Here is a 10,070-nt window from a genome sequence, read left to right on the forward strand (position 1 = left end):
TCCGGGGGTGCTGTACAGCTGGTACTGTAGCAGCGGGGGGACGCTGCAGAAAGTTGCTGTTCTTGCCTTGTCTCCTGGGAAAGAGGCTGCTGCCAGGCTCGGCACAGGCTGCCCTGCCGGTGCAGGGGGCAGCGGTGGGCTCTTTAGCATCACTTTTCACGCTCGTTTTTACCTTGGTGCTTTCGCGTGAAAACACATGAGCTAAGCCTATCGTTTCCCCCGGGCTCCGCAGCGAGCCCTGTGCTGGTGGTCCCCTCTGCGGCTCTGTTAATTGGTAACTTGGAGATGGAGAGAGTCCTTATTAACAGTGCCTCCCCCCTGCATCCCTCTGCTCCCGCTGAAGCCAACCCCATGAGGCGATTGCCAGGAGGAGCTGTTTGTCAAAGGCTAATAAACAAATTCCTCGCGAACACCTGAATGAACGAGGGCCAGGAACAACCCAATTAAGAAACAGAGCTACTGGTTGGGTTTTGTGGCGGTGGAAACAATCCAGGCTCGAAAAGGGTCTATTCAGTGGGCTCTCCGAGAGGTCTGTTTGCAGCCCGCTATTGTTGTCAGAAGCCAAATAAAAGTTCAGCTGGGGGGGGGGGGGGGGGGAGTGATGTGATTAAAAACAACATTCGTCGCTGCCTCCTGAATGCACTAGGAGGCTCAGTTCAAAGGAATTGCTCTGTACCCAAACGACGCCGCCCGGGTTTTACCCACACACTTAAGATTTTTGTTCTTAAATGTTGCTATTTTTAATGATGTCATCAAAAGTATCCCTTGCTTTCCCGTATACGTGAGCAGTGGGGACAACTGTCGTCTCTAGCGCAGCATCGGTATCTCTGTGGCAAGGTACTGGGGGAGTCACAGAAAGGCGTTGGGAGCTCATTTGTCGAAACCAATGATTTGTTCCCCCTCTCGCTGGGCTGGAAGGTTGGGCCAGCTATGGCAGCCCCGCAGGCAACGTCGAGATGTTTTTTTTAACGTGACACTGTTAGATGGGGAATCAAAAATCTCATAACGACCCTGGGCGGCAGAACGAGCTTGAAATGATCCATTTAGCAGCCACATTACCACGCTGGAAAGTTCTGCGGGAGGACTTGGGACTGAGCCTAAAACAGGGATCAAACGGAAAAGCACGTGAACTTTTATCTTAAGCATCGCTAAAAGCCTCGGCATTTTCAGAGCATCATCCTGGCGAGGGTCAGCAGGGTCCAAACGAAAGGGGCGCTCAGCTCCCTTGCCTGGTCGAGTTAAGCCCCCGCTGGTCTCGATCGGGAGTTAGGCTGGGGACCAGGGAGGATGCTTTAATAATAAGATTAAACGGGGCCAGTTTGGTTCATAGCGTTATTCGTTGAACGCCAGAGAACCTCCCTGACACCGTTCCAAGATTCCCTCAAACTCTGCTGGAGCTGCAATTAACATATATTAATGGCTGTCGCTTATTAAGCGCTGATTGCGTAAGGAGCAGACGGTCCCTTTCCAACGCGCCTGCCGAGCCGCGGGGTTTCCCGTTCAAGTTGGATTGTGCCGTAAAGTCCCGGTTTTGCCTCGCGCTCCTTTGTCACCAAAAGACGGGGTGGGGGGTGGGGGTGGGGTGGGGTGGGGGGGGGGGATAATAAGGTGGTCCTCTCTGCATTTGACAACTGTATTTACAGGACCCCAAGCGTTCCCCGACCCCCACCAGACACACGGGGATCGCCGGCCCCGGAAGGCTGCTCCCCCAGCCCCGGAGGCGAGTGAATTTAAGAAAATGGCTCCGGGCATGAGCCCCCTCCCCATCTCTCTGCTCCGTTTATTGCTCTGGCTGGGTCCTCTCCTGCCCGCTGCCCCTTCCCTACTTCCCAGCAGCTTCGCAGGCTCCGTCCCCTTTCCCGGGACGCGGGACGGGCAGGACTGAGCAGCAGACGGAGCCTGGAATTCGCTGGTGGCTGCCGAGGGGGCGGTGGGCTAGGACCTTTTAAAGCGCTCTGCAGGTAACTTTAGGGAGCAGCAGTCGGTATAGCGGGGCTTGCCTCGCTGCCCCCTCTCCCCCCGCCGCCTCACCATCTGTAGTGTTTAGACCGGGGAGGCAGAAGCAGCCGCTTCTCCTTCCTCGGCCCCGCTCGCCTTTGCGGAGCGGTGGGGGGCGAGCGCCGGAGGCAGCCCCGAGCCCTGCCCTGCCCTGCCCCGCGCTTTGCTTCGCACCCTCCGGCCCCGCACCGGCGGGCCCTTCCCAAGCCGCAGCTCCGGTCCCGCCGGGGGCGCACCCGCTGCCGGGCAGCCGGGGGTTGGAGGTGGGGGGAGCCATCCCGATGCGCTGCAGCTGGACACCGGTGAGCGGCGGCAGCGCCGGGCTGCCCCGGCGGGCTGCGGGGGCAGCGCCTGCGGGGCCGGGCCGGGCCAGTGGCTCGGACGTGAAGCACCGCGGCGAGCGCGGGGGTCTGCCAGGGGCTGGGAGAGGAGCCTGGCTCCCCTCCCGGGTGCTGGCATCGCTCAGGGGGTTCTGTGAGAGCTTCCCAGCCCTAACGCCGAAGCGTGTGTGTGTGTGCGTGGCGAGCAGCCTGTTCCTGCTCGTCCCTTATTCTGGAAATATAAACCAGCCCAGTATTTTAAATGACCCTCCGGCCGTGCGCGGCGTGGGAACCCTAGTGCACTGGGAGCGCTACAGGGACCTGTGAAAGGTGGAAACGCACGAATCTATACTCACTTTTTATTCAGGCAGGCTCAGTTCATCTACAAGTAGATTAGCTATGTTTCAAGAGAAATGGCCTACTTTGAAATAATATGGACCTTAAAGTGTTAAATAGCGTGGGTTTGCGGGGAAAATTATGTCAGAGGGCTCTCAGGCAGCACAAACATACTGAAAGACAAAGAGCCTGAAACTTAACGTTGTAATAATTTATTTAAACATCGAAGGAAACACCGTTCCCTGGGCTTTCGGCATGCCCTCTCATTCTGTAGACTGCCTTATTTTGAGTTGCATGCAAGCGTGTTCCGTCCCTCCAACAAACGTTTACATAAAGTAATTTCAAAGAATTATCAAGATATGTACCAAGTCGCTTTCCAGCCCAGCCTGGCACGTCTTAAGCCTCGACTGGAGTGGTCAAAATATTTGGAGGGGTTTGAGGTTCATCGCAGCTGTCTAAAGTTTTTCCGAGATACTGAGAAAGTTACCAGCGAACTCGTCCCGCGGTGTGCTACCACCTGCCACACCGCCTGCCGCTGTCACCCTGTCCTCTCGGGCTGCGAAATTTTTAACTTCACCCAAGAGCACACCAGTAACAAGCCAAACAACAAAGACAAAATGCTGACTGTATCACAGCTCGTCCAAGCGGGATTTATTTTGCCTTCGACTTTGTTCAACAGATGATTTTGTCGGAAAAGAAATCCGTACAAAACGAGTGACACCTTAAGCTGCTAAATTGCAGTAGCGCTCGCATTCACTCAAATAAAAATCCGCCACGACACCATGCTGCTTCCAGAGCACCGCCAGCGCCGTTTTAAGCCGGAGCGCTGCCCCCCGCCCGCGGGAAGCGCTGAGCGGGGCTGCGCGGAGCGGTCCCGTCCGCCGCCCCCTGCAGCCGGCCCGGCGCCCCCTCCCCGGCTTCAGCAGCGCGGCGGGCTCGGGGCTAGCGGCACCGGCTCGGGCTGTGCCTCCGGGTCCAGGCTGGAGCCCTGCCCTGGAGGTGTCCGCTCCCCTGCACCGTCGTTTTCCTCGCGGTCTCCTCTTTGGGGCAGCACCGACGGCTGCGAAGACGGGGGAGCTGTGGCGACAACATCCCTCCTCGCCGGGCCCCTCGCTACGGGACGTGATGTCCAGGCACGTCCCTACCTCAAGGCCCCCGACCCTCCCCTGCGCCCCACACGCTGCCGGGGTAGCTTGCTCAGAGCTCCGTCGGCGGAACCGGCGGTGCTGCCCGCCTCGCCCGGCACCGATACTCTCCCAGCGCGACTCCGAGCAGACTGCAGGCTCGTCTTAGCCTGTCCTCCCGCAGCGTGCCCCGGCCGGCGGAACAGCCCGGCTTACCCCGGCAGAGCTGGAGCCGGGGCAGGGGGTGGGCGAGGAAGAGCTGGGACCGGGCAGCGCGCCCCGCGTCCCCCCGGCCCCGCAGCGGCAGGCGCGGTAGCTCCGTCCCCGCCGTGCTTTCAAGGAGCTGCCAGCCCTGTCCGTGCAGGTGCGGGTGTCCGTGCCTCTGGGGAAGGGAGGGAGGAAGGAAGGAACGAAGGATGCGAAGGGGAGGGGAGGGACGGAAAGGGAGGCCCGTGATTGACAGCTCCACTGAGTTCGCTCCGCTCACACACCCTCCACCAAAGTTTTGTTTCATACGGAGGGAACTTTGCTGTTGCCATGGAACTTGGGGGTTTTTCAAGCGCCGGCCGTGCCCCCCACCTCCTTCCCCCTTTGGGGCAGCCGAGTGGAAAAACTCAAGTGGCATTGCGGTGGGAGTAGGTGGGGGATGGCCGAGAGCCCCCGGCCGGCAGCCAGCCCGCCCCGCTCGCATCCCACCGCCGCTCCCTCGGACTGCCGCGGCGCAGACCCTCTCCCAGCGGGACCGAGTGCCCGGTCCCGGTGGGGCAATGCGGATTCTCCCCCCGGAGAGGGCTCAGCAGCGAGAAGAGTTCAGTGCGCTCTCCCCAGCTCCATCCGTTCCGGGAAGGGGGGTCATCCAGCACGGGCTCGCTCCGTCTCCAGGCAGCTTCTGCGGGCTTGGCGCACGGCTGTGCATCCACCCGGGAGCCCCAAATCCCTTTGTGCCTGGCAAAGGCACGGCTCCCGCTTGCAGCACAGCGCTCCGCCCCGCTCCTCCTCCCCGCGCCCCCGAGGGCAGCCCCGGCCCGCCCGGCGCCCGGGCCCGCTCCTTCCCCCGCAGAGCAGCCGGCAGCTGCGGGGGCCCCACGGGCCTCTCTGCTCCACGCAGCTCCGGCTCTGCCGCGCCCCTCCGCTCGGGCCGGGAGCCGGGGGCGCAGGGCCGGGGGCTGCGGGAGACGGCGGGTGGGGGCTAGGCCCCCGCGACCCCGAAACATCAACTTTTCGGCTCCCCCCCCCCTCCCCAGCCGGTCAGTTACCGGCGTCGGGGCTGTCGGGAACCGCTCGCTGATTGGCTGCCGCCCGCTCATTTATAGCCCGTCAATCAAATACCCCCGGGATTGCTGTGCGCATCGCTTGGTGCTGCCCGCGGGAAGCGCAGCGCATCCGCACCCGCGGCCGCAGCAGCAGCAGCAACAGCACCACCACCACCACCACCACCTCCTCCTCCTCCTCCTCCTCGGGGAGCGGCGCCTTCGCCCGCCAAGCAGAGAAACTTCTTCCGCCCGCAGCAGCCGCCCAGGCAGGTTTTTTTCCCTTTCTTTTTAATTTTTTTTTCTAACTTCCTCTCCCCGGTCTGGTGCCCGCCTGCCCGCCGCCCTGGCGCACCTCTTGCCGGCTCCGGCCATGTACAGCATGCTGGAGACTGAGATCAAGACGCCGCAGCCCACGCCGGGCAGCGCTGGGGGCAACCCCGCTCCGGGCAGCAACGGCAAAGGTGGTGGAGGCGGCGGGGCCGGCAACGGGGCGGGAGCTGGCTCGGACCAGGACCGGGTGAAGCGCCCCATGAACGCCTTCATGGTGTGGTCGCGGGGCCAGCGGCGGAAGATGGCCCAGGAGAATCCCAAGATGCACAACTCAGAGATCAGCAAGCGCCTCGGGGCTGACTGGAAGCTGCTGAGCGACGCCGAGAAGCGGCCCTTCATCGACGAGGCCAAGCGGCTGCGGGCCGTGCACATGAAGGAGTATCCGGATTACAAATACCGGCCCCGAAGGAAGACCAAGACCTTGCTGAAGAAAGACAAATACTCGCTGCCCGGTAATCTGCTGGCCCCGGGGGGGGGCAACGCGGTGAGCAGCCCCGTCGGGGTGGGGCAGAGGATTGACACTTATGCCCATATGAACGGCTGGACCAACGGGGCTTACTCACTGATGCAAGACCAGCTGGGTTACAGCCAGCACCCGGGCATGAACAGCCCCCAGCTGCAGCAGATGCACCGCTACGACATGACGGGCCTGCAGTACAGCCCGATGATGTCCACGGCCCAGACCTACATGAACGCCGCCTCCACCTACAGCATGTCCCCCGCCGCCTACGGCCAGCAGCCCTCCACGGCCATGAGCCTGGGCTCCATGGGCTCGGTGGTGAAATCCGAGCCCAGCTCGCCTCCTCCTGCCATCACTTCCCACACGCAGAGAGCCTGCCTGGGAGACCTGCGGGATATGATCAGCATGTACCTGCCCCCGGGGGGGGATGCCACAGACCCTTCCGCCCTGCAGGGAAGCAGGTTACACAGCGTCCACCAGCACTACCAGAGTGCCGGGACTGGCGTGAATGGTACCGTACCACTAACTCACATATAAACTCGAGTGCTCCGGACGGCTCCCCGTCTTAATCCCTAACCCCACCACCGCTCCCTGACTCCACCGGGACGTACGGCAGTGTTGCTCGGCTTAGCAGACTTAATACTAACTTTGGAGAAATTTTAAAAAAGGAAATCCGTTAGTTGTGTCTATTTTTTTTGTACAAAAAAAAAAATAATTGAGCAAGCTGTTATTTTAATAGAGCACAACTCCTGCCTCCTAGAAGCCGCTGTGAAGTTTACAAACCACGGCAACTTCTTTCCTGGTTTCTGCTATGTTGGGCACTGTTTTGTTCGCATCTTCCAGTTTGATTTCTAGCGTTGCAATGATGTAAAAAAAAAAAAACCAAAAAAACAAACAAAAAAAGAAAACCCAACCAAACCGGCGGGCTTTTTTTTTTTTTTTTTTTTTTTAATTCAGTTGTTCACATTTTCGTCGTGGTTTCTTAAGTGTTTTTGTCCTTCCCACCTTACCGAGCCTCGCCTGGTTTCTATCCACAATCTGTATCTTTCACGACTTCTTAACTTTAGGATTTTGTCCCTTAAAAAAACGGGGGAGGTGGGAGAGAGCTGTGCGGGTCGCAAACGCATTTCTTTTATTTATAGTAAGCTGTGTGTCTTGTTTTTTCTTAAGATGTAAACTTAATGTAAATTGGTTTGTGATTTTTACTGTGATTCATGTTTTGACATATCGGATGAAAAAACGTTTTAGTTTTGTTTACCGGATTTCTTAAAAAAGTCATCGAAATGCTCCTTCCTTCTCTCTGTCCCTAGTCCTCGTTTGCTTCCTTCTTCTAAACGAAGAGAGATCAATAAATTTTATATCAGGCACGTCGGCAGTCTCCAGCCGGTTTGTGCGGGGCCGGGCGCGGTGTCCCGGGGGCTCCCGCGGTCCCGCCGCCCGGCCGGGAAGCCCGGGAGCTGCCGCCGCTTTTCGACCGGGTTTCTGCGGCTGCCGCGCGGTCGTGGATTTTGCTCGGGGGCGGGGGGAAGGAGCGCTCCTTCGAGGTGATTTTGTTTCTAAAAGCGAAGCGGGACCCGGGCTGGGGAAGCGCCGCTGGTGCTGCTGGAGCTTCTGCGCTGCGAGCGCCGGCCACTTGTTGCCTCTCCGCCCGGCCGGTTTCTCTCGGCCGACGGGGAGGGCAGGGGGTTACATGTATGCGCCTCGGGGTTTTTTGCTCTGGAGGATTTGCCTAGAAACCCGAGCTCATCTGAAATATTTACAGAAGTAAAACCCGTTGGGGAACTCTTAATTAGACTCTATTAAAAATGAATGGTTACAGGAGTCCCCAGAGGAAATAAATAATTCAATCTTTTCAGTATGTTTGACGAGTGTGTTTTTCGTCTGGACAACTTTTCTATCCTTTTTTTTTTGTGTGTTGTTTTCCTTCTCTTTTTTTTAGGGATCTGCGTTATTGCTGGCTGTATTTCCACGGGCGCTGCGGAGCAGCCCCGAGCCGCAGCTCCCGCGGAGCCCCGGGGCCCGGCGGAAGGGCAGCCGGCTTGTCCCGCTCTGTCCGGCAGCGAGAGCCCGGCTCCCGGCCGCCCCCCCGGCGTGCCCCCTGCTCCTGGCTCCGAGCGGGGCCCGGGGGCCAACGGCCGGACTCGGGGCTGGCCGGGCCGGGGGCCGCTCACAGCCAGAGACGCTCCGTGCATTTCGCATCGCAGCCCCCCGAGCCTCTGCCCCTCGCTTGCTTCCACTGCCCATCCCTCTGCTGAACAGGAGAGGGGACGGGAAGGTGCTCTCGTTGTTTGGTTTGGCTTCGTTTAAAGGGGCCTGCTCTACTCGCCCCTTACCAACGGCGGCTTCGGGGGGAGCCTTTGCGCCCTTCCGCTGCCCGCTTGCGGCGGCCGAGACCTGCCGGGGCCGTGAGAGCCGCGACCCCCCCGCTGCCCCCGCTCCCACCCCGGCCGCAGCGCCGGGCAGCCCGCCCAGGCCCGGTGAGGGGCTTCCTCCAGCTCTTGCAAGAGGAAAATCGATGTTCTGCCAACCAAACCGAGCATCTCCTTCTGCGGTGCGGGGTGCCCGGCCGCCCGGGGCCGGGGGAGTGCGGGGAGCAGCTGCTGCAGGTCCTCGGCCCGAGGAGGGACCCCCGGGCTCACGCCGCCCCCTGCACAGCCAAGCCCTCGGAGCCTGTCGCTCCTGGGCCGGGTGGCAAGCCCCCGGCACCGCGCGGGCTCCCCTCTCCTCGGGGGAACAGCTGTGCTGGAACTGGGGGTAATCACTTTGCAAATGCTAACCCGATTTGTGTTTCACAGCCTCGGCTCAACTCTTTCCGCAACATTCCTGGTGAATTCTGGCAAACCTGTGGCCTCTACCCTTCAGGTAGGAGTGTGCCGGTTACTAGCTCTGTGAGGAGAAGCAGCTTCATAACCCGGAGCTCTGAGAGAGGACGGTGGCAAGATCAGCGGTGTCGGGATCATACACTGAGATACCCAGGGCCGGCAGCAGCAGGTCCCGTTTCCACTCAGCTGGGGGCCAAGGTGCTCCCCAGTGCTCCCCAGAAAAGGCAGAGTGGGACAGCTCTGGGAGGGGAAGTGTGATGATCCTGTTCCCTGAAACAGGTCTCCCCTCAGCCTGGCCGAACAGGCGTGCGCTGCACGTCTGACAAAAATCGAGGGCTCCCGAGCAGGTGAGCGGCTGCCAGCACTGGAATTGTGTTTGGTATCTTCAGCGCTGAATTGCAGCTGCATCATTATAAGTAGTTGTTGTCTTTATTGAGTTCTCTGGAAGTGGATTCTCTGCCCTGAAATGGGAAAAACAGTGTTCTTCAAAGATTTGCAGTATTTCCGAGTTCAAGTTATCCTCCTTGTTTGCCATAAGTCAGGGCCTAAGGAGAGTTTGTGAGCAAGTCCCTGAGGGATCACAGGGAGATGCCTCTGTATAAACCACCTTGTTCTCTTTGAAAGCTGTTTGTGGTTTGGCTTGTGGATGATTTTCCTGAGCTATTGGTTTTGAGGTGCCCAGAAAAAATCCTCCACCCAATTTTCAGTTTTCTGGGGCTGAACTTTATCCTGGAGTTCATAAGTTGTGTGCAGAGCTTGCGGGAAGGGTTATAAACAGGCACACACCACTGAGTGGGGGAGAGACCCATTGCAAGCCAAAAGCAATGAACCCAGCCTTTCACACAAGTACAAGTACAGAAACAGCTTTTTTTTCCCCGAACACGGGTGTCTTTTCCATTGGAGAGCCAACAACATAGAGGGAGATATTGCCCGAAAGAACTTTTTTTTCAAAGAGCACTGTTACATCCTTTGCTTGGACTCGAGAAATATGCCTCAAGAACAAATACAGAAACATGTTCCCTTTGAATTAATGCAGGTATGTTTTATGTGTACTGAACTTCATTTTAAAAATTTCAGTTTATTCTGGGCATAGACATACATCCTGCATGCATAATCTACATGCTTTTTGAGCAATGCCTGTGCAGCGTTTCATACTCCTGCATGTGTGGGAGGGATCAGAATCAAGCCATTAGGGTTCTTGGGGAGCGCAGGTGAAGTTACAAACAGTTGCGTACAAGACATGTTCGCTCTGTGGAAGACGCATCTGCACAGAATCCATCAGCTCTAGAAATCCACAGCACTTCACAAGACAGGGCTGAAAGTGAAATGCTGAGTTGTTGCATGTGCAAAATCATTAGCAATTGTTTGCACAGTTAAAAAGCCTACAGCCTTATTCTAGAACATCTAGAATAGATGCAAGCACGTCC

General features: G+C 58.4%; 1 protein-coding gene across 2 annotated transcripts; it reads left to right on the plus strand.

The window, feature by feature from the left end:
- Window positions 1-5,371: 5,371 nt before the first annotated feature.
- On the plus strand, window positions 5,372-6,655 carry LOC121097575 (transcription factor SOX-3-like). 2 transcript variants are annotated; one of them, XM_040614698.1, is made up of 2 exons: window positions 5,402-5,453; window positions 5,493-6,655. In XM_040614698.1, the coding sequence occupies exons 1-2, from the start codon at window positions 5,402-5,404 to the stop codon at window positions 6,356-6,358; spliced, it is 918 nt and encodes a 305-aa protein (XP_040470632.1). In that variant the 3' UTR covers window positions 6,359-6,655. The 2 variants fall into 2 exon arrangements, with proteins under 2 accessions (XP_040470633.1, XP_040470632.1); XM_040614699.1 differs by having other exon boundaries at window positions 5,372-6,655.
- The last annotated feature ends 3,415 nt before the right edge of the window (window positions 6,656-10,070 follow it).

This window comes from Falco naumanni, chromosome 14, assembly GCF_017639655.2.
Source record: "Falco naumanni isolate bFalNau1 chromosome 14, bFalNau1.pat, whole genome shotgun sequence".
Lineage (NCBI taxonomy): Eukaryota > Metazoa > Chordata > Aves > Falconiformes > Falconidae > Falco > Falco naumanni.

Coding starts and splice junctions, on each gene's coding strand:
- LOC121097575 (XM_040614699.1), top strand. CDS start 5,402: ATGTACAGCATGCTGGAGACTGAGATCAAGACGCCGCAGCCCACGCCG.